At 40.4% G+C, this 22001-nt stretch overlaps 1 protein-coding gene across 10 annotated transcripts in view; it reads right to left on the minus strand.

The window, feature by feature from the left end:
- Nucleotides 1-22001, minus strand: part of rbfox3a (RNA binding fox-1 homolog 3a) — a 1467330-nt gene that overhangs the window by 564444 nt on the left and 880885 nt on the right. For 9 of the 10 annotated variants that reach the window (XM_078163425.1, XM_033611789.2, XM_033611787.2 and 6 more), the window contains one exon: nt 14938-15059. In XM_078163425.1, coding sequence (XP_078019551.1) covers nt 14938-15059 — 122 coding nt within the window. Of the gene's footprint in view, nt 1-13943; nt 13995-14937; nt 15060-22001 lie in introns of all 10 variants that reach the window. The other variant, XM_078163428.1, reaches the window with a different exon arrangement.

Consider the following 22001-nt stretch of genomic DNA (forward strand, 5'->3'; position numbering starts at 1 on the left):
GTATCTTAATAACAGGCATCCTTTTGGTGTGTTAGTGGGCACATATTGGCATTCCCCTCATCTCTCTTTTCCTCAAGCTGGGGATATGTGAGCATAAAACTGGCTACTCTATGGGACCGAGGAAAATAAAGAAGGAGGGAAGGAGAGAAGTGTTTGTTGAAGGTACACAATGAAAAGAAGGAGACCATGCAAAAAGGCCCCTATTCACTGTATGTTGTTGTTAATGTTCTGGGACACCTTGTCAACTTCAGCCTGTAACATGCATTGCCTTATTTCAAAATACACTTCCATTTTCACAGGAAATGTACAGTTTGCATACAGTCTCTCTCAAAATAAACACACTACATTGACCCAACACTGAGCGTTGACTTTTTTTCCTTCAACAACAAATGTACACGGTTATGTTTAGCCAACATGCACATTAGGTTTAATTTAGGCAACAAAAGCACATGGTTGGGTTGAGGAAAAAAGTACAGGGTTTGACTTTACATTCTATCGGGTGACCACAGGTCTCCCAGGTGAAAGTCGGTGGTTGTCAGACCCATCCACCACCGCTCCCACCTGCCCTACTTGAATTTTCACCCCCTTAACTTACATTGTTAACTTATTTTGTTGCTTCATATGGGGGTGATGGTATGTCTAAATTCAAGAAGTCCTCCACATAAATCTGTTTTATGATCTGACAATGAATTGTTTATAGGCTAAGGTTTAGAGGACCTCTTTCATCATCAGTGTTGGAGGGAATGCATTACAAAAGTATTGCACAGCAGAAATATAATGTTTTAGCTGTAACAAAGTAATATAATGCATTATTAACAGGATTTTGGGTAATATTATCACATTTACAATGTCACATAACATGTCACCATCCAAAATAAACTTCCACACAGCTCCCCTTCCACCACCAGACAAGGCATAATTATTAGACTTTGATCCTTTGCCTGACCCTCCCTGTTTCCAAGGCTATCTGTTTATTTAAAAACGTCCAGACTATTTAATTGTTCTTAATAAATATATTTTTGTTTTTATTTTGGGTCAGACCTGCGCAGCACTGAATTTGAAATGAACTGTAATAAATTGGTGCTTATGTGCTTTGATTGCCTGCTGTGAAGCAACATGACTCTCATCCACTTAAAATTACCATTACTTCTTCACCCCTCATTTTGGATAAAGTAACACAAAAGTAGTGTAATAAGTAACTTTTTACTCTACTCTACTCTGCTCTGCTTTACGATATTACTCTCTGTGTAGGGTAAAAAGTTACTCTACTCTCTGTGTAGAGTAACTTTTTACTCTACACAGAGAGTAATATTGTAAAGTAACTTATTACTTTCAAATGGAAGGTAACTATTACCACGTAATTTATTACATTTTCAGAGTAACTTGCCCAAAACTGGTCATGTTTACAGGAATATCCACCTGGGTATTGCTGTTATGGTTAGGGAGCAATTGTGGTCATGGTCAAAAGAAACCAATGAATACTGTCAAAGGAAAAACAAACATCAGTCTCCAATCGCAAAGTCCCCTCCTTCAATTCAATCCTCCTTTCTTTGCTGATCTATTACAACATCACCCAGCCCTTTTCCCTTGACAAATAACTGTTGGGATTCACGGGACCACAGATAATTTGTCATTTGTTAATATCTAAACTGGATATGTTAAGGCTCTTCTTCTCTGCATGCTCTTTGCTCTTCAAACAAAGAGAGCTATTTGTCACTCATCTCCACAGGATGCCTCATGGTCACACCCAGGTAAGACCAGTTCTCAAACTTGATTGGACAGGACTTTTACAGTGACATGCCCCTCTGTGATGTCACCAAGCAGACTTCAGGAAAGTTGTGCTCTCTCATAAGTCTTTCTCTTCGTCCTGAGCGGTGGACCAGCCCAGAGGTACTCTTTTTTCCTCCTGGGCCTTGAGCAGCCCAGACAGGGTCTCTTTTTCCTCCTGGGTTCTGACCACCTCAGAGACCCTTGCCCTGAACCACTAAAGGGAGGACAATTACTCACAGACTCTGTTTCTCTTGGACCACAACTTGCCCTCACTCGAGACAGGAGCAAACCTGAACCAGAGAAGTTAGAAGTGCAAACACAAGGTTTCCAACTAACTTTCCTGCAACAAGGAGAACCAAGTTCAGTTAGCAACCCAGCATCTAACTCAGCATGGACCCCGAGTGACTAGCTTCCTCGGTCTGCATCTTTGGAACTAAGGACACAACAAAGACTGCATGTGGAACCACAGCTCTTTCCAGCCTTCTTCTACCGACTAACAAAAGCAGCACGCCTCAAATCAACTCTTCCCTCCATCCATTCAAGGATTAGTAATGTAACAACTGGATATAGACTATTTAACTTGTATGTGATTCAATGCTGTTTATTGAGTCATTGTTGTGATTATTACAGTTAGGTTATTGGTTAGTTGGCTTTTCCAAAGCTAAGTGATGTTGATTTGCTAATGCTGTTCTCAGACATGCATGCAAGTCTTGCATGCAACTAAACATCCTCTGTGCTATCCAGACCCTTTGCAACACATATCAAATTTGTAAATGAGCCTATGTGAATGTGATATGTGTTGCAAAGGGTCTGGATAGCGCAGACCCTTTGCAACACATATCACATTCACATAGGCTCATTTACAAATTTGCTTTTAACAGAGCTACACCCAAAGAGGCAACTCAAAGTTCTTTTCCTTTGTCTTTGTCCTGACCACACGGTCAGACAAACTGCTCACCCGATCTGAAGCCAGCTTTGACTCAGCCATCTTGTAGTTCTCTGTTGTCAGCCATTTTGTTTTGTAGGCCAAACGACCCTTTGAATACCACACCCGCCTTTGTCTTTCTTTCTCTAATAATTATTATTAATAATTATTAATTATTTCAGATAGCCAATTTGATACTTTAATTGGAGATCTATTATGAGGTCAGGCCTGTGTTAAGGCTAAAGTCCCAACAATGGTGCTGCTGTGTGGGGCCCAGGATTGTTTCCAACAAAACAGACTGTATTTCTAGGGCCATTTGGAGGCTTTACCACATTAATTTAAAGACATATTGTTAAATGCTTAGCTAAAACAATTGATGCTGTTTTTCCTTTAACTTAAGGAGAATTTCCTTTTTGTTCTTCAGTAAACAAACTTAAAAAGTAATTTCAATTTCCTCCTTATCAGAGTATCAACTTTATTAATGCTATATTTCTGATATGTCTATCTAGATGTCCAGGAAAGGTTGGAAATTCAACTTGTGCTATTCTGCTCATTTGCATAAATTCTGTAAGCTTTAAAAAGAAAATTTGGCACTGGGTGGACAGTGGGCCATTAAGACTGAGTCCTTATTGCTGGGCCCAGGTTTGAGTCCAGCCTGGGTCTTCTGCTGCATGTCATCACCTGCCTTTTCTGTTTCTCACTCCCCCTATCAAATAAAGCAGAGATGCCAAAAAAAGGGAAAACTTTCTCATTTGAATTTTCATAGCAAATGTCCAGTTGTCCATGCACACTGAAACGAGGTGCTGGATGAGAGGGGATTCCTTTAAGCAGAGAGATGTGAGCAGCGCTGCTTGAGGCTTTACTGCAGCCTTGTGTTGCCTCTGCATAGCTAAACTGCAGCTCCGGCAGCAAATCCAGAGAGGCTGCTGTGAGTCTTCTGTACAGCACTCAGCCACTCAGTAAACCTTACACGTACCTTCCACCTGCTAACGGAAAGGAGGAAAAGTGGAGAAATTTTGCCATGCTTCTTATGTAGAGATAAGGTTAATAGTCAAGGAAAGGTGAGAGAGAGTGCTACATGTATGTTTGGTAATTACACTAATGACAAAAAACTGAAAGGGAGGGCATGACAAGATCCGTATATTCGGACACTGCCAGCTTGGACCTCCCGGACCAAAACATCAGTTTCCTCCTGGGAGAAGTTTGGCTGTCTGATGCTGCTGCTCTCTTCTGCCATGGCAAATTGAGTAAACTCTCATTACGCCTTCGCGCGGCGCATTTAAGGGCGAGGAGAGGGGCTCATTTGATTGGTGTGATGTGAATGGGCTGTGAAAAACCCACTCCACGCCTTCTCTCTTCCCTCTTTCCGACTTGCGCTGGTAGGAGGGACGGAGGTGGGATAGAGGAGTAGCTGCACCAGGGCGCACAGTGTGCCAAACTTACAAAATCCGCCTGGCCACACCCAGTTGGCGAAGCGCAGGTGCACTGCGCCTCTGCTGTGCCCGGTCTGCGAAACTAGAGCCCAATGCGTGGCAAGGAACCAATGTTTCTTTTCTCAGCACACTAGGAACTGCCAGACATGCATCATGGGTTGAGTTTACATACAAACACCAACAGATACCCACACATAGTGTTTGTACTGCATACACACATACATTCACATACCTCCTCATTTTAGGGATTTGCCTTTATCATCAGTTCTGGGTGCAACAATAAACTCAATGGAGAGAGTGTTGTGCAGCTGTAGTAGTCTCTCTCTCTCTCTCTCTCTCTCTCTCTGTCTGTCTCCTGGTCTGTCTATTCATTTTCAGTTAGCTCAATTAACACATTAGTAACATGTCCTTAGACAAAGGGAAAAGACAGTGGCTAAAAAAAAAGAAAAAAGAAAAAAAAGAGGAGGAGCACAGAGCCCCTCTGTGGTCACATGGTAGAAAAAAATGGATGTGCAAATTTGTGCAGATGGTTTTGTAATTCATGCCTTCAGATTCACAATGCATGTACACAGTTTTGTAATCCCAGCCCATTCTCATTCCCAGCATATGATACTGACACCAGAAGCATCCTTTAGCATCTTCATGAGTCGGGCTTTCAACTAACTCTTGTGTAAAAACATCTGCAGAGATACTTAATGCTGAGAGCAACTAGTGTAGTATAAGGAGCAAGAACGTCCATGTAGGGCAAAAGGAGGAAATGGGTAACACAGTTTGTTTACAGAGTGAAACCAAAGGTCGATATTGTTTTAAAGTAACATGACACAATTTACGTATGGTCCTTGCGCACTGACGTCACTCAAGTGACCTATTTACATCATATAACAAACGTACTTATTGTAAAACTTCAATTAGTAGCCCAGGTTATTATTTGCTTTAATCACTGAACTCTGCAGGCTTATATTAGGGACAGGCGTCTATTTGGGACAGGCCTTTAATTCCTTTTACACAAAACTGTTGCTCAGCAAAGATGGGAATTACAATTGAATTGTATATTTGAACCAGTATGAATATTACTTGTATAAAAATTTGGCTTCAGATAACATGTCAGTTATGTGTTATGTTATGACACTTGTTTCACGGATGGATGACGACACCCAGCATACTGACACACCACTTTATGCTGTTAAAACAACAAGTTACAATAATTTTCATGAAAAACACTTCCTATTCTTTTGATTGGTGGACTCTTATGGACTAAAGGAATATAAATAACTTACCAGGTAATTGAGGAATGGACACATATTCTGACTTTATGACAGCTTTAGAGGAAGGTAGTCACTACTTGTTTTTTCGTCATGCAGTTAAAGCTCAGTCTTCTCTAGTGCTCATTGTTTCAGAAAAATTAAATCTGGAACTGCCCATTGGTTCGACAGCCCATTGGTCCGACATCCCAATGTTCCGACCATATTAAACCCATTGTTCCGAAGTCTGTTCCGAAATCATCATGATGCCCTGTGGTTAACGTCTGGTTAGGTTTAGGCACAAAAACCACTTGGTTAGGGTCAGGAAAAGATCATGGTGTGGGTTAAAATGAAAAAGAAAGTGACAAACACATAAGCCATGAGCCTGCTCCGCCTCAAGCCTTTCCCAGCTGACCTAGAGCTGGTCGTGGCGCACCATACGCCCGCTGCGAGCCGTTCAGCACCGTGGACAGTCGGACTAATGGGATGTCGAACCAAAGGGCTGTCGGACCAATGACATGGACCCAATTAAATCAGCCAAGTTGATAATGTGTAGCATCTCCATATTGACAAAAGTTTAAACATTTATATTTGTATGTGCAATCTAAACAGCTAACTAATGTTAGTTCAAGTGGGTAGTCAACAATCCCACTTTATACATCAAAAAAACTTCTATAAAAATTAACTGCTTGGCAACCAGACCGGGCATTTCATTGAGACAGTAGTTACACCAGGTTAGTAAAAGGGACTTGGCGTTTAACTGGAATTAGGCTTTTCATTTCAGTTTTACGGTATTTTAACCTAAACCATGATCTTTTTTCTAAACTTAACTAAGTAGTTTTGCTGCCTAATTTAAGCACAACTGTTTTACAACATTACCCTGTTACAGTATGTTTCAGCTGTATGGCCTGTGTGTCGCTATGAGACACTAAAGAGTGGGACTATTTGGCATAAGAAGAGTTTGTAGTCCTCGCTCTCAAATTCACATTGCTTTTTTTTTTTTTTTTTTTTTTACATTGCTAACATAACTCCCCAGGGATTTAAGCTTTTATTTTTTTAATTTTATATATATAGATATATCTTGTGACACATAGACTTAGGTCCTAAGGGGAATCACTGTTGATCGTTGAAATTGGTTTTGTTCAAAAATGGTCAGTTGTAACGTTCATCACTGTTTGGAAGACTGAGGTAATCGTTAACATCAGATGGCACTTGTTACCATAACGGTAAACGTTCAGGTAGTGGGCTGAAGGAACTAAACAGAGAGTGTGATCAAGCTACATTGTAAAAAAAGATAAGGAGCATTGTATATAAATTGAGATGGACAGATTGGCACATTTTTTTCCCTAATATTTGACCCAAGAGGGGCTCTGTAGTGAAGGAGAGGCTGAGGCACTGGAGCCTACATTTCCCGTAATGCATTTTTCTGTTTCTTTCTTAGACCCCCCTGCGTGTCAATGTCCCCAGTGTGTGACACAGACATTCTGTTATAAATTTGTAGTCTCCAAACCCCTGACCACATCATCAGGGTTATTTTCTCAGACTTGACAAAGATTATCCAGAGACACATAGTTTTTGAAGTAGTGAACTCAAAGTTCAAATTTTAAGGCAGCAATCACTAACTTTTTAAATTAAAACAAAATTAGTTACATCTATCTATCTATCTATCTATCTAGATGGATAGATATTCTTTCTTAATCCCATGATGCGCACACACACACACACACACACACACACACACACACACACACACACAGGACTATTGACCTGTTGCACACGTGGTACGTTCCTACTGGCACTTTAGTTTTTATTTATTACAACACTAGTCACAGTGGCAGCCCTGCTCTGCCAGGAGACACCACAGGGCCAGCAGATGAAGAAAGTGGCCACAGGAACATTACAACAAAAAAAATGAAAAAAAAAAAATAAATAAATAAATAAAATAAAATAAATAAAAAATTTGAGGGAGGTGTCAGGCAGGGAATTGAATTGAATAGAATAGAATTGAATTGAATTAAAATACAGATAATCAATAGGTGGAACAGTTTTTAACTCAAAATACAAGGAAAATTGAATTAGTAATTGTATTTGGTACTTTATGCATCTTCAATCATCCTTGTGTTGTTTTGGTCAGTATGTGCATTTCCTATACTGTGTCCTGTACACATGGTGTGTACAAGTATATATGAGTGCATGAATATATGTATATAGCAGTATGTGGTTATGCATATGACATGCACATATAGTTTCTTTTCATTTTCTGTGCTTTTTCTTGGAAACCAACACAGATACAGTATATCAATCGAGTGTATACTTATATACATACTTATTATACTTTTATTTATACATTTTTTTATTTTCCCTTATGTATGTTATTGTGTTTTGTTTGTCACTGTGCATTCGGTTGTTGGTTGTTTCAAAATATAAATAAATTATTTAAAACAAACTGGAACACAATACAATTCCAATTCTGACTAACACACAGGGGAGTGTGTGTCTGTTATCCCCCTGCTTCCATCCCCCAAGGGGGGCATAAGGCACATTTCTGTCATACAGAGAACACCCATGATGTGTCATGCAGGGCTGGGCCCCTCTGTGTGGAGTTTGCACTTATCCTCATGTTAGTGTGGGTTCTTCTCTGGTTTCCTTCCACAGTTCAGTGACCTGCAGGTTAACTTTTCTTTCTAAATTAGACATAGGTGTGTGGTTTCTCTAGCTACGTCCACAATAATATGTCATTTCATTTTAAAACAGCTGTTAAAACCAAAACGATATCCATACACATGAGCATTTAAGAACTGTTTCAGAAATAACCTCTGTCCATACAAACACCTGAAAAAGCATTTCACATGATCACTCAGGTATACTGGACATTTGTATGCTGATGTGAAAAGGAAGCAGATTGTCTACTCTGCAGTTGGTTAATTAGTTACAGAAAATACTTTGCACATGGCAAAAAGTAAGACCAGCAATCTCTTTGCTTAGACTGACAACAAAGTAGAAATGTTACTGAACGTAACACATGAGTATAAGATGGTCAGGGTGGCAGAAAACAGATTGGAAGTTGTTGGCAAAGCAAATATGGCAACATATCAGCAGTACAGGGAGAATTATTCATCGCCAGAGAAAGCCACGGCAATGGAGAGTACTTCCCACACAATACATATGAAATTACAAAAGGTATGAAGACCTAGCCATAATGTTTTGGCTTGACACATTGTGAATGATACGACCCAATTGGGAAGTGAACATGGGTGTCTGCACAACCTCACTGGTCATAATGAAAGATGTTGTGCATGGTTACTGTCAATGAGCTTGTGTTACGACAACAAGCCACACTATCTGCTGAGTACAATCTTGGAAGGATATAACGATATCAACTGTGCAAGGGGCTACAGATTTATCATAAGAAGTTCTTGGTGTCTTTTGGTAGGTAAGAAATGGGAGACATGAAAGACTTTGACATGTTGGGCTCTAGTTTCCCAGCGCAACGCAGGTGGCGCAGGGTGGTGAACCCCGCGCAGAGCTAGTTTCGAGCAGCGCAACCCGAGGCGCACTCAGTTTGGTAGTTTGGCAGACCGAGGTGTGCTGAGATGGGTGTGGCGGCGCAGCAGGGGGAGGTGTCGACAGATCCAGCTTGGCGCAGTGACAGTTTCGTGCCAAAAAGCTTCGCCGAAGGTGCGCTAAAAGCTCGCCAGCTGAAACCAGGTCTACTGTCAGCGCAGGCAGAGGCAGCCGGTGTAAGCTGAAGTTTGGCTGACCGGCGGACAGTGCACACACGTCACCAAAACCTCACAGGCAGATTTCCAGAATATCAGGCACATAAACAATGCAATAAATAGCCACAAAAACACTATTCAATGCAACTATCTGCAATCAGCACATAAATGTATCTCTATATCGACTGTCCCGTCACATCTGATGTCAGATCAAAGGGGATTGGCACCGTTTGGCACGCGTAATGGAAACCCAACCTGATTTGATTAACACAGTCTGCAAACTAATGAGTTCACATCCCTCTCAGCCAACCACAAACAGCCACAGCATCAGATAGGGAGTATATATTCAGCATCAGTCATCTTAGAAAAGTCAAAAGAAAAGAAACAGAGTGAGACTGCGAGAGAGAAAGAGAGAGCGTGCGCACGCACGAGAGAAACGCAACATTGATTTACAATTGTGGTGACCTCCTCCCAGGCTACCTTTGCATCATCAGCCCATGGAGGTCTGCTCGCAGTTCCGTATATTCGGACCTCCCGGACCAAAACATAAGTTTCCTCCTGGGAGGAGTTTGGCTGTCTGACGCTGCTGCTCTCTTCTGCCATGGCGAATTGAGTAAACTGTCATTACACCTTCGCGCGGCGCATTTAAGGGCGAGGAGAGGGGCTCATTTGATTGGTGTGATGTGTGTAAAATCCACTCCACGCCACTTGCGCCGGTAGGAGAGACGGAAGTGGGATAGAGGAGTAGCCACGCCAGGGCGCACGGTGTGCCAAACTTACAAAATCCGCCTGGCCACACCCAGTTGGCGAAGCACAGGTGCGCTGCGCCCCCGCCGTGCCTGGTCTGCCAAACTAGAGCCCGTTGTGTTAACATTATTAATTCTGTAGAAAGGAAGTGCAACAAGGAAAATATTTAGACAGGAGAGATTTGGTGGTGAGATGTCTAAACTTTCATGCCACTTGCATCATACACTAACCCCCTGACAAAGATTACAAGAACCAAAGAGCACCAACAATCACACTCTTCCTTTATCTCTGCTTTTTGTCTCTCTTCTTCTCTCTTCTTTTCTTTTCTCTGTCTTTTCTTCTTGCCACTGAGCCCAGCTCGATGTGCACTGTTGGCCGATCTCCTAAGCCCAACAGAACCTCCTGAAACCTGCGACGTCTGTGCTCTAACACTATAAAAACTTTGACAAACTCTGAATTCAACAAACATCTGTCAAATGCTACCATTATGAGTGTTTCTCTTTTGCTTCCCACCAGTCTCTCCCAGCTGCTGAATGAAGCCTTCAGTGAATTTAACTGGTTAATGTTATAGTTCTCATCATGTTGGTGGTCTCTGTATTACCACAAATAAAGCCATCTTGCCAAGATATCACTTACTGCTTTATCTGGTATACGGTGGTCTTCATTCATTCATCAATTGACACTGTGTTCATGGGTTCCGTTTTCACTGCATTCATTCATTATTGCATTTACAAAAGCACTTGTATGTTCATTAATTGGTAGTTGTGTGTGCCCTTAGAGGATATATACACTGTTCATTGATAATGAATTTAATTATGTAGCGAGCACGTCTAAAGAATAAAGGTCACTGTTTATGAGTCCAAGGCATACATTACCTCCAGATAAAGACTGAATTAATAAATATTAATTATCAATTTCTCTTTTTGAAGGATGGTGCTAAGGTTGAGTATTGAAATTTAAAAGCATACTGGTACTGGCTCCGGTACCTTGAATGCAGTACTGTTACGCTGTGTTACCTTTTTTTTGGTACTTAACTTTGTTTGTAATGACAAAAATGCAATTTTGGAACAAGTTGCAGGGGCAATGTAGTATTCTAACAGTAATTCTGTTCCTCTGTTCTTTCCTATTCACACATAACGCTAATGTTCTGTCTCTAACCAGACGACTAAACTATCACTACAGATCAGCGCCTACAGTGATAGTTTTGGCTCACTGGAGTGACTGCAAAGCTCCCTGGCCAGCCTCCCTGCTTTAGGAAGCTTCACGGTACATCTGCCTCTAAAGCCTAGTTCAGACCAAAAATTTATGATGAGACAAACCCATTTTTGAACGTTGCAGAGAAAAGTTGCAGCAGTGTGAACTGTCCGTCTGAGCTTGACTCAAGCCGGCTGATGGTGTCACCTGCAACTCAGCTGGTCAAACTGCTGGTGGTTGGATTTAGAACGTAAGGCACATGCCTGTTTCTACAGCCAATCAGCTTGTAGTGAAGTCAGCTGGTCAAGTCAAAGTGAGTGCAGGCAGCGTGTTATGGCAGGAGCTCCATCCCTGCCAAGCCCTCTGTTTCCATCCCAACTTGTGCTGGTGTTGGATGGTGGGTCGCTGCTGCAGGTTGCTTAAGCCCCCTCACACACATTCTCATTGACTGCTTACTTATATTATTGTGGCATATGTATTATGAATACAGTCCATCTGATGCTCATTTGTGCACTATTCTCATTCATATTTTAAGAAGCTACAATTTATATTCAGCCACAAAATAAGCCTGAAGAGCTGGAAATCAGAACTTAAGTACAGAGAGTTGCTGCACAGACATGATACACCGTCTCATCTAGTTGCTTTGATGTGAACCGGCAGGTTTTTCAGTGTTGCAGAACAGAGCATTGCAAGTAGTTGCCTGTTTCAACTTGTCTCGTCAAAAATCTTTGGTCTGAACTGGGCTTAAATCTGATGTTCTCATCCAGATGGGCTCTTAGGTCTTAGGTTCTTAGGTATTTTGCACTGATGGATTTAACATGAATCTGTATTCAGTAGTACCAACATAATTAGAGGTGGATTACATAAATTCTATTACTCAGTATAAATTCTGATCCTTTATGATAACCTGAAGGTAAGTGAAATCACCACTTCATGTTGTGTTCCAATTACTGTATTTCCACTAGATGTTTTGTTAATATTTCTATAATACATAATGGAAATTGAAATATACTTACAGTACCAAAAACACTCATTATGAGGCATGTCAAATTATTTGAGGTTTATTTTCTCGGCTGATAATCTTCCATCAAAAATGTCAATTCAAAGTCCTGATCTCTCCTACAGTTTACTGGTAATTAACAGGTGACACATTTTCAGTGAAAACAATGAACATCAGCACAAGATAATGGCAGTCAACCACTTTGGTCTTTATTCCGCCATATCAGTTAAACACATGGCGCAACACATAATGTAGCAGGATGAAAGCTGAAGTGTTTGGGGCTACATTATCTGCTCAGATTCAACTAAATGCTTCAAAACTCATTAGGCGATGCTTCACAGTGCAGTTGGACAATGACCTGAAGCATACTGCAAAAGCAACCAAAAACATTTTTAAGACAAAGAAAAGGAATGTTCTGTGATGGTCAAGTCATATCATCTGATCTGAATCCAATTGAGCATGCATTTCTCTTGCTGAAACCAAAACTGAGGGCAAAACACCCAAAACACAAGCAGGAAGTGCAGACGGCTGCAGTAAAGGGCTGGTAGAGCATCACCAGGGAAGAAGCCCAGCATCTGGTGATGTCTATGTGTCCAACACTTCAGGCAGTCATTGACTGCAAAGGATTTGCAACCAAGTATTAAAACTGACTGTTTAATTGATTATTATGTTAATTTGTCCAAATACTTATGAGCCCTTAAAGTTGGGGGACTGTGTGAAGAAATGGTTGTAATTCCTTCACGGTTCATACTACATTTTTGAAAAAAGTCTTAAATGAAAGCTGAGAGTCTGCACTTTAAGCAGGTATTCATTGTTTCATTAAAAACCCATTGTGGTGGTGTACAGAGCCAAAATGACGACAACTGTATCATTGTCCAAATAATTATGGACCTGACTGTATGTTTTACACAGTGTACTAATATCTTATGCAAAAATCTTCTACAGTAAAGATACCTATTTAACATGCATAAATGCCAAATGTTACTTATGCCCACAGATTGTTAAACTTAAGCCACAACTAGATAGCAAGCTAATGTTAGCATATTGTTATTGTTTGCAATACTTTAATATTACAGAATTAACCCAATAAACAAACTGATGGCTTCTATCCGACAGCAGTATTGTGGTCATGAAAAATAAACATGTATATTTGTGCAAAGCTCCAGTGTTCACCAAGGTAGTAGGCTGAGATATGACAAGTTTGAAATGTTTATGGTTATGTTTATGTTTATCTTCAGTGCACATTAATAAACATGATCACTTAAGTCACGTAAATGTGCCAGATTTAGCCATACAGGCTAATTTTCATCTGCAGTCCCTGGCAGGTTGATGACATGTGTTTGTGGTCCCGCCTCTTTCGCTACATAGGCAGCATGTCTGTCATAAGTGCACCATCCAGGTCCTCATAGTGCACTGCTTCTTGCCATACTTACAGTGTAAATGCACAAATGCACTCCAAAAAGCAAGTATGAGTACAGAAGTATCCAATTTAAGACACAGCACGTGACACTCCATGCTGTAAATCATTTAAAAATAGCAACGTGTGTGTCATACACATCACTGTCAATAAAACATGGCTGTTGCAGTTGACCATAGTATTTGATGATGTCAGCTGTTGTATGCTCAATTTAAATATTCACAATGCTGGAAATAAATATATTGCATTCACCTATATACCATCTGAAAGTCCTACCCTTCAGGACAGTACAACATGTTTCAAATTTCCAAGCTGTTATAAATTATCTATATTGATAAAATCTACCAAAAAAACAAACAAACAAAAAAACAGCAAAGACAACGATTATTTTCCCATAAACCAAAATCAGCTGTATTTCATCAGAGGCAATAATCAAGCAGACACATCTGGATGTGTGTGTGTGTGTGTGTGTGTGTGTGTGTGTGTGTGTGTCTCACAGGCTCACGGGCGAGTGATCAGACTGAGCCAGCAATATCCTCTGCTGTATCCTGACGGGGAGACAACATCGATATCTATCACATATAACATTTATCAGCAGTTCAATAAAACAGAGCCACACAATCAGCAAGTGACATGGAAGAGATTACAGCCTAATTCAAAGTTAATTGAAATACCACTAATATTGCATTAGTTTGTGTTAATGCTAGAACCTAATCCATTATTTATAGGGCTGGTCCTGAAGTAGACACAACTGTAAAGGCAGACACACAGCTGTCAATGTGTACGCTTATTTATCTCTAGCCAGAATCCTAAAGAACACCATGACACCGTTAAACACCCTGAGAAACAGACACATTTCAGACATTTCAAAACTGCTACCAATCACAACAAGACCCAACCTGTATGATTTGAACTGGTGTAAGCTAATGACATTTTAATCAACCACTAACAATATGGCAACATCTTGAGGAACAACATCATCAGCTAGCCTTGACAACATTGGGCAAATTAGCAACAACAAAAAACCAAAGTGAACATTATTGCATTGAGCTAATATCATGATGTAAATGAAATTCCACCTGTCATTTCACTTTACAGATACAAGGCCAAACTGACAGTAAATCAGTTAGCAAGACAGACTTCGGTTTTGATTGACGTGTCTGATTGATTTGTGTCATCTGCTTTTTTTATTCATCAAAAACCTGTCCATCTTGCACTACATCAACACTATGTGTGGCTTATGTATAAAACTTCCAACAACTTCAGTTCAGTTACAACACCTTTACAGTACTTCTAAAACACTGCACTAAACTTATTCACGCTTTTAAATCACTTGGTGAAGTTACACTACTGCAAACCAACAAGAAACGATAGAAAGATAGAGAGAGAGAGAGAAGAGTAACATGGAGTAATCAACCCAGCAGCTGAAGCAAAAAGGCAAGGCACAGGCCGGAATGAAATGTAGAGAGAGGAGAAAAGACAGGGACTGACCAGTCTGGTGACGAGGGGAACCCCAAAATGCCAGAAGTGCTCGTTGAGCAGCCCGCTGTACACCACGTTACCAAACAGAGCAATGGTTCCTGGTTTGCACAGACCACTTCCTGGCTTGGTTTCTGCAAAATAACAAAAGTCATTTTTCACAATGAAAAATTATAATAAAAACTTACACGCTGTATACATTTTAAACAGTCAGAGGCTGTTCAAAAAGCATATGTACAAGTCAGTGCATGTACACACCCAGTTCATTTTTTTTACTCCTGAATAAATAAAAGTTTTATGAGTGCTTCCTGAAGAGGGCAACAGAACAATGGGAAAATACAAGTCAGAACACCATTTGGTCATATTGCAATAAGAAGAAAAAACAAGGTTGTGTAAATAATAGGAGGAGGCCCAGATAAAATTGGCCTTTATGTATCTGATTAAACAATTAGAGAGGCATTGACAAAAAGAGGCCACAATAGCCCAGTGGGTCATACTGGATATTGTTGAAAAACTGGGTGTTGGGATTCACAAGACCACAGATGATTTGTCATTTGTTAAAAACTAAACTGGACATGCAAAGGCTTTTTTTCTCTGCATGCTCTTTGTTCTTTAGACAAAGAGAGCTATTTCTCAACTCAGTGAGACCAGTCGTCAAACTTGATTGGACAGGATTTTTACAGTGACATGTGACTGTGATGTCGCCAGGCAACTGTAGGAGGTCTGCTCTATTCAGACAGTCTTAAGCCCTATTCGGATGGGATTAGTTTTACATAGGTACGTGGGGTAAAGTAATAATTACCAGAGATTTTAGTCCCATCCGAATGTGCCATGTCAGTAATCATTACCACACGATGTCAGTAAAGATTACCGCGACTTTTACCTTCTGTAAAAGGGTCCCGGAAAATTACCTCAGGTAATACTAATCCCGTGCGAATAGACCAGCAGTCTATCTTCTGTGTTTTGCCTAAAAGGAGTGTGGTACACACAGGAAGCAACGTCATACGCACATGACAACAGGAGGGGACGGCGGTGCGTGAATGGATTTACCCCTCCCACTTGTGGTAGTTTAACTGATATTTCTTATCCTGCGCGAATTGGCCATTAATATTACCCACATCCTGTGGTAAAGTGACATTACCCCATGTGCCCCTGTAAAACTAATCCCGTCCAAATAGTGCTTTATAGTGTGTCCCAAATTGCATACTAGTGCACTTATACTTAATTTTTTGAGTGCAGAAGTGTGTGCAAAATGCAGTGCACTGCATGTACCCGGATGTTGCACTCCAAACGGTCGAAATGTTGAGTGTGGAACTATGGACACTTCTTGCACTCAATGGTTGCCATCTTGGTTACGTAGCAGATGGGGAGGGACCACTTTTCAAACTGGAAATGACAGCCGAGGAGGACTGTGCGACTGTGAACGTCACTGCATTGTACAAATGTAAGTTATACATGTGGTTTTTTTGCACTAAGCACCACTATACTGTTGTCGGATATATGCCAGCAGTATGTGTATTTGGTTAATTTAGCAGTCTGTAATGATTTGGTACGATACGAACGATAATGCAAATGCTAATGCTAGTTTGTTAACTAGCTAACAGCTGCACATTTTGACATTGTGGTGTACGTTTACTGTATATGTGTGGTAAATTGTCATCTTCACTGTAGAGGACCCAAGTATTATATGTGTGGTCAGAGGCTTGATAAGTTGTAAATATTTGCAAAATGCGGCAGCTAGCGTTAGCTCGGTAGATTGCCAGTGAATAGAGTGAATAGAGCCTGTATCAGCTACAGACACGGCACATGGGCAGTATATTTGAAGTTTTGTGTTTGAGTTTTAATCTGATGTCTATAACGTTATATATTCTGGTCTTACTAGGGACAGACGAGAACATGAGGTCCCTGATTTTGTGGAGGAATGCCAATGCCTCCCTGTTCACAGGGAGGCGTAACGCTGCTGTGAATGGATACGAGTAAGTAAATGCATAAGCTATAATATTTAGCTGTTGTTATACACTGTGTGAAACCTGTCCTACATTGTGAAATTGTGTTTCAGAGTGTTTATTGTGGAAAAAGGCCTGGAAGAGAAGGTGACCCCAGCCTTCTTAAAAAAAAAAAAGTGGGAAAATCTAAAACAAAAATATATAATATATATACAAAAATATAAGGTTGGTTGGCTGTCTTTTTTTTTCTTTCATATTTAATTTAATTTAATTCAATTCAATTTTATTTATATAGCGCCAAATCACAACAAAAGTCATCTCAGGGCACTTTTCATAAAGTGCAGGTCTAGACCGTACTCTTTACTTTACAGAGACCCAACAATTCCCCCATGAGCAAGCACTCTAACATTTACTCTATATAATTACTTTACTTTTTGCTAGTGCAAGTAGTTAATAACCTCAGCAAATGTAACACCAGTGTTTCCCATATATGCATTCAGCAGCAGTGGTGGACCACCATTACCCCTGAAATTTCACAGTTTATTATTCATGATGTTTGATGCACTCTCAGTATACAGTGCTCATAACACAAATTGTGTTTTTCTGTTTTTTGCTGTCCTTCCTCCACAGGACCTGAAGTGTCCCAAAACTGGGGTCAGCACAGAGGGGGGTGAGACCACTGCCGCATCCTGGAAGTGGCATTGAGGGAGTTTCAGGAGAAGAAGGACAGCTACGAGGTGAAGATGAGAGAGATGGAGGCGAAGAAAGAGGAGAGAGAGGAGGCCAGAGCCAGAGAGGCAGTGGACAGGGAGGAAAGGAGAAGGCCAGAGGATCTGGAGAGGGAGGAAAGGAGAAGGCGTGAAGATCTAGAGAGGGAGGAGAGGAGACACAGAGAGGCTGTGGAGAGGGAGGATCATTTTTTTAGGGAGATAAGGGAGAGGGAAGAGAGAAGAGACAGAAAGATGGCTGCTAGGGAGGAGCGCTTCCCAGCAATACTTCAGCATATCTTAAAGAAATATTTTGTTTTTATATGTAAATAGTTAACTTAAAAATATGTTCTGCTCTGTCTGTTAAAGTTAAAAATAAATGTTCACACACATGAGAAGGCAAGTGTATTTTGATAGCAGATTTCAACAAGGCAATTCTAAGTGCTTAACATTAAACATTTAAAGCATGAAGACAAAGTGCAAAAGATTCAAGATTAAGAGGTTTATTATCACAAAAGAAACACATTACAAAAGGACATTTAAATACAATAATAATTATATTAAAGTAATATACATTAATTTGTAACTTTAACTTTACAGACCAAACCTGAAGGTACAAAGTTCTGTGCTATATACATTGAATTATTTAGATGAGATTAGTTTTGGTCTATATACATTGAAGTATTTCCATGAGATATGTTTTGGTCTATATAAATTGAATTATTTACATGAGATGAGTTTTGGTCTATATACAATGAATATATAAAATACAAATACAAACACAAATGTCAAAATACAGTATTACACTGTATTGTTCAGCTGGCAATACTGCTGGGGATTTGGAGGCCGGAGGAAGAGAAACAGGTTGGTATTAAATATGTCTGTATGTATATCATAACTGTACATCAGTGAATTCGATAAACTTGTATTAAATTTATTTTAATGTCTTGTTTTCTTTTGTATTTCACTTTGCAAGACTGTAGAATGGTAATAATAATTCATGGTGCTTACTGTGCATTTACAAGAACTTGGTCACTTTACACTAAATATATATACTACATATATCTACAAAATACTAATAAATATCAGTAAGGCATGAATGTGGATGTACTTTAAAGTGTTAAAGCACTGTTGTGTTGCCTAATATTGCTGTTGAATAACTTCAGACTACACCAAATACATAGAAACGGTCTGTCCTAAAGCATTTATTAGTTTCTGACTGTAGAAATGTTGTATAAACAGCTTAAAAAAAAACTTTAACTGTCTAACATGTCACACACATTTAGCTGATATGTTTTCTTTTGTAAGGTAATGTAATGAGCCGCCTCTGAAACTGGGGGAGGTTCAGCCTTTATTTTGAAAACTGGTAACACATACCGGCACATACTTAGCCAGCAGAAGCCAATGGCGATTTTGAGGGGTGGCCTGGGGTGGCCGGGGCCACCCCTGAAAACTCATTGGCCACCCCTGTGGCCACCCCAGATCTGATAGGTAGTTGGTCAAGTCCGTCAACAAAAGAAACAACAGAAATGCTGCCAATCAATGATGACAGGTAATCAGCTGATTTAGGGCCAGTTTTACATTTTTAACTAACACAGTATTGGTTGTACTGAGGCTGTGAGAGCTGATTTCTGCTTCATGCAGGTCTGATGGGTGAGCCATCAGCCATGAGATGAGCACGCCGCATCTGCTGCTGCTGCTGTTGCTAATGAAACAGGAGGACAGTCACAGTGACAACGTCAACTGTAGAACTGCTGGATAAAAACGGCACGCTGAATCAAAGCCAACGTTTCAATTTATGCCTTCATCAGGGCCCTGGACATGAATACTGTCTGGGTTGAAAACCACTTTTTGCACATTTTCATATGGTGCCGTAGCATTGTTTCGACCTCTCATTGTTCCGACCTCTCATTAGTCCGACGTCCCGTTGTTTCGATATGTGATTATTACTGTATTTGTGTACCATTTGTGTACTATTGAATTTGGTTATTGTCATTAATTTGATTATTAATCAAAATTCCAAATTGATAGTTTAGTGAACTTTTGAGACTGATATCTTTTACTGGCTATCATTTTCCCTTTTTGGGAATGGTGCTCCACGAGGTGATTTAATGGAAATTAAGTCATATTATTGAACGCAATTATTAATTATTTCAGATAGCCAATTAAATTGGAGATCTATTACAAGGTCAGGCCTGTATTAAGGCTTAAGTCCCAACAAAAGGTGCAGCGGTGTAAAATATAGCACCGATCACAACAAATAGTATCCCCTCTTTTAGAGTATCACCAGTATAATTTACAAAATTAATGATGTCCCTCCTTGAGGGCCAGAATTGTTCCCTACATTAATGGTGCCCCTTGGTGAGGCCTAGTATTGTTGTTCCCAACATGGGGGTTATGCATGCAATAGGACCTAGATAGTTTGTTTGAAATGTCTATAAAAAATGAAATGTTTTTGCTAAAAATGTGTAAAGCTCTTTTGTCCATTGTCTATGCACTTTTGAGACATTATCATCAAAAGTCCTTTAATGAATGCTTTAGCTACTTGGGAGGTCTTATCGCACAGTACAGATATGGGCTGTTCTCACAAATTTTTCTCATGTTTTCCCATAAAGCACTGCATTGCATTGCACAAAGCATTGCACCCAAATTCGTACATATCCCACGCATTTTGAAAGGCTGCGATGACGTGACTATTGTGCTGATGAAGTAAACAAGGGAGCACTCCTGAGTGAAGCTGAGTTAGTGACATGCAGTACAGCCAAGTTAGCGAGATGCAGTAACAGGACATGAGCATTAGCAAAGGAGAGAGAGAGAGAGAGAGAGAGTGAGAGAAGGAGAGAAGGTGCCTGGTGTATTATAGGAGGTCCCCCGGCAGACTAGGCCTAAGTCAGCCTAACTAGGGGCTGGTACAAGGCAAGCCTGTGCCAGCCCTAACTATAAGCTTTATCAAAAAGGAAAGTCTTAAATGTGGAGACGGTGTCTGCCTCCCAGACTGCAACAGGAAGATGATTCCACAGGAGAGGAGCCTGATAGCTTAAGGCTGTGTCTCCTGATCTACTTTTGGAGACTTTTGGGACAACGAGTAACCCTGCATTCTCAGAGTGCAGTGTTCTGGTGGGATAACATGGCACTATGAGCTCTCTACGATATGACAGAGCCTGACCATTTAAAGCTTTGTACATTAGAAGAAGGATTTTAAATTCAATTATGGATTTTACAGGGAGCCAGTGTGGAGAAGCTAAAACAGGAGACATATGATCTTGTTTCTTAGTTCCTGTTAGTACACGTGCCGCTGAGTTCTGAATTAGCTGTTTTTAAAGACTTATTAGAGCTACCTTATGATAGGGAGTTACAGTTACTCAGCCTTGAGGTAACAAAAGTGTGGACCAATTTTTTCAATCTTTTGGGGTCAGGATAATTTAATTAATTTTAATTTTAATTTAATTTTGTGTCCGAAAGACACACATAAATGCACAAACAGGACCTATACATGCACAAAGTGGAGAGATGTCAGAGTGGGGGGCTGCCTTGGTCAAGGACCCCGAACGGTTGGGGGGTTCGGTGCCTTGCTCAAGGGCACCTCGGCAGTGCCCAGGAGGTGAACTGGCACCTAGGTGAACTGGCACCTCCTGGGCACTGGCCACCAGTCCACGCTCCATATTTGGTCCGTACGGGGACTTGAACAGGCGACCCTGTGGTTCCCAACCCAAGTCCCTATGGACTAAGTTACTGCCGCCCCATAGGCCTAATTTTCGCAATATTACACAGATGAGAAAACGCAGTCTGAGGTTTGTTTTAAATGGCAATTATGAGACAAATCTTGGTCAAATCATAGTCCAAGGTTTCTTACGGTAGTGCTAGAGGCCAGAGCAATGTGATCCAGAGAAAAGAGCCTCTGAGTTGTTGAGGGCCAAGAACAATAACTTCAGTTTTGTCTGAACATAAGGGAATTGGTGTTCATCCACGTTTTTATGTCTTTAAGGCATTTTTGAAGTTTAGTTAATTGATCAGTTTCTTCTGGTTTTATCGATAAATACAACTGGGTATCATCCACATAACAACGGAAATTTTTATTAGTGAAATATTCATTAGTGATTTCTAATGATGTTACCTAAGGGAAGCATATATAGAGTGAAATGTTTGGTCCGAGCATAGAACCTTGGGGAACTCTAGTACGTAGAGATGATCCATCATGAACATGAACAAACTGAAAACGATCAGATGAATAAGATTTAAACCAGCTTAGTGGAGAACCTTTTAGTCCAATTAAATGTTCCAGTCTCTGTAGCAGAATTTGATGGTCAATTGTGTCAAATGCTGCACAGAGATCTAATAAAACAAGTACAGAGCCGAGTCCTTTGTCTGAAGCAATCAGAAGATCATTTGTAATTTTAACTAGTGCTGTCTCAGTGCTATGATG

This window comes from Epinephelus lanceolatus, chromosome 21, assembly GCF_041903045.1.
Source record: "Epinephelus lanceolatus isolate andai-2023 chromosome 21, ASM4190304v1, whole genome shotgun sequence".
Lineage (NCBI taxonomy): Eukaryota > Metazoa > Chordata > Actinopteri > Perciformes > Serranidae > Epinephelus > Epinephelus lanceolatus.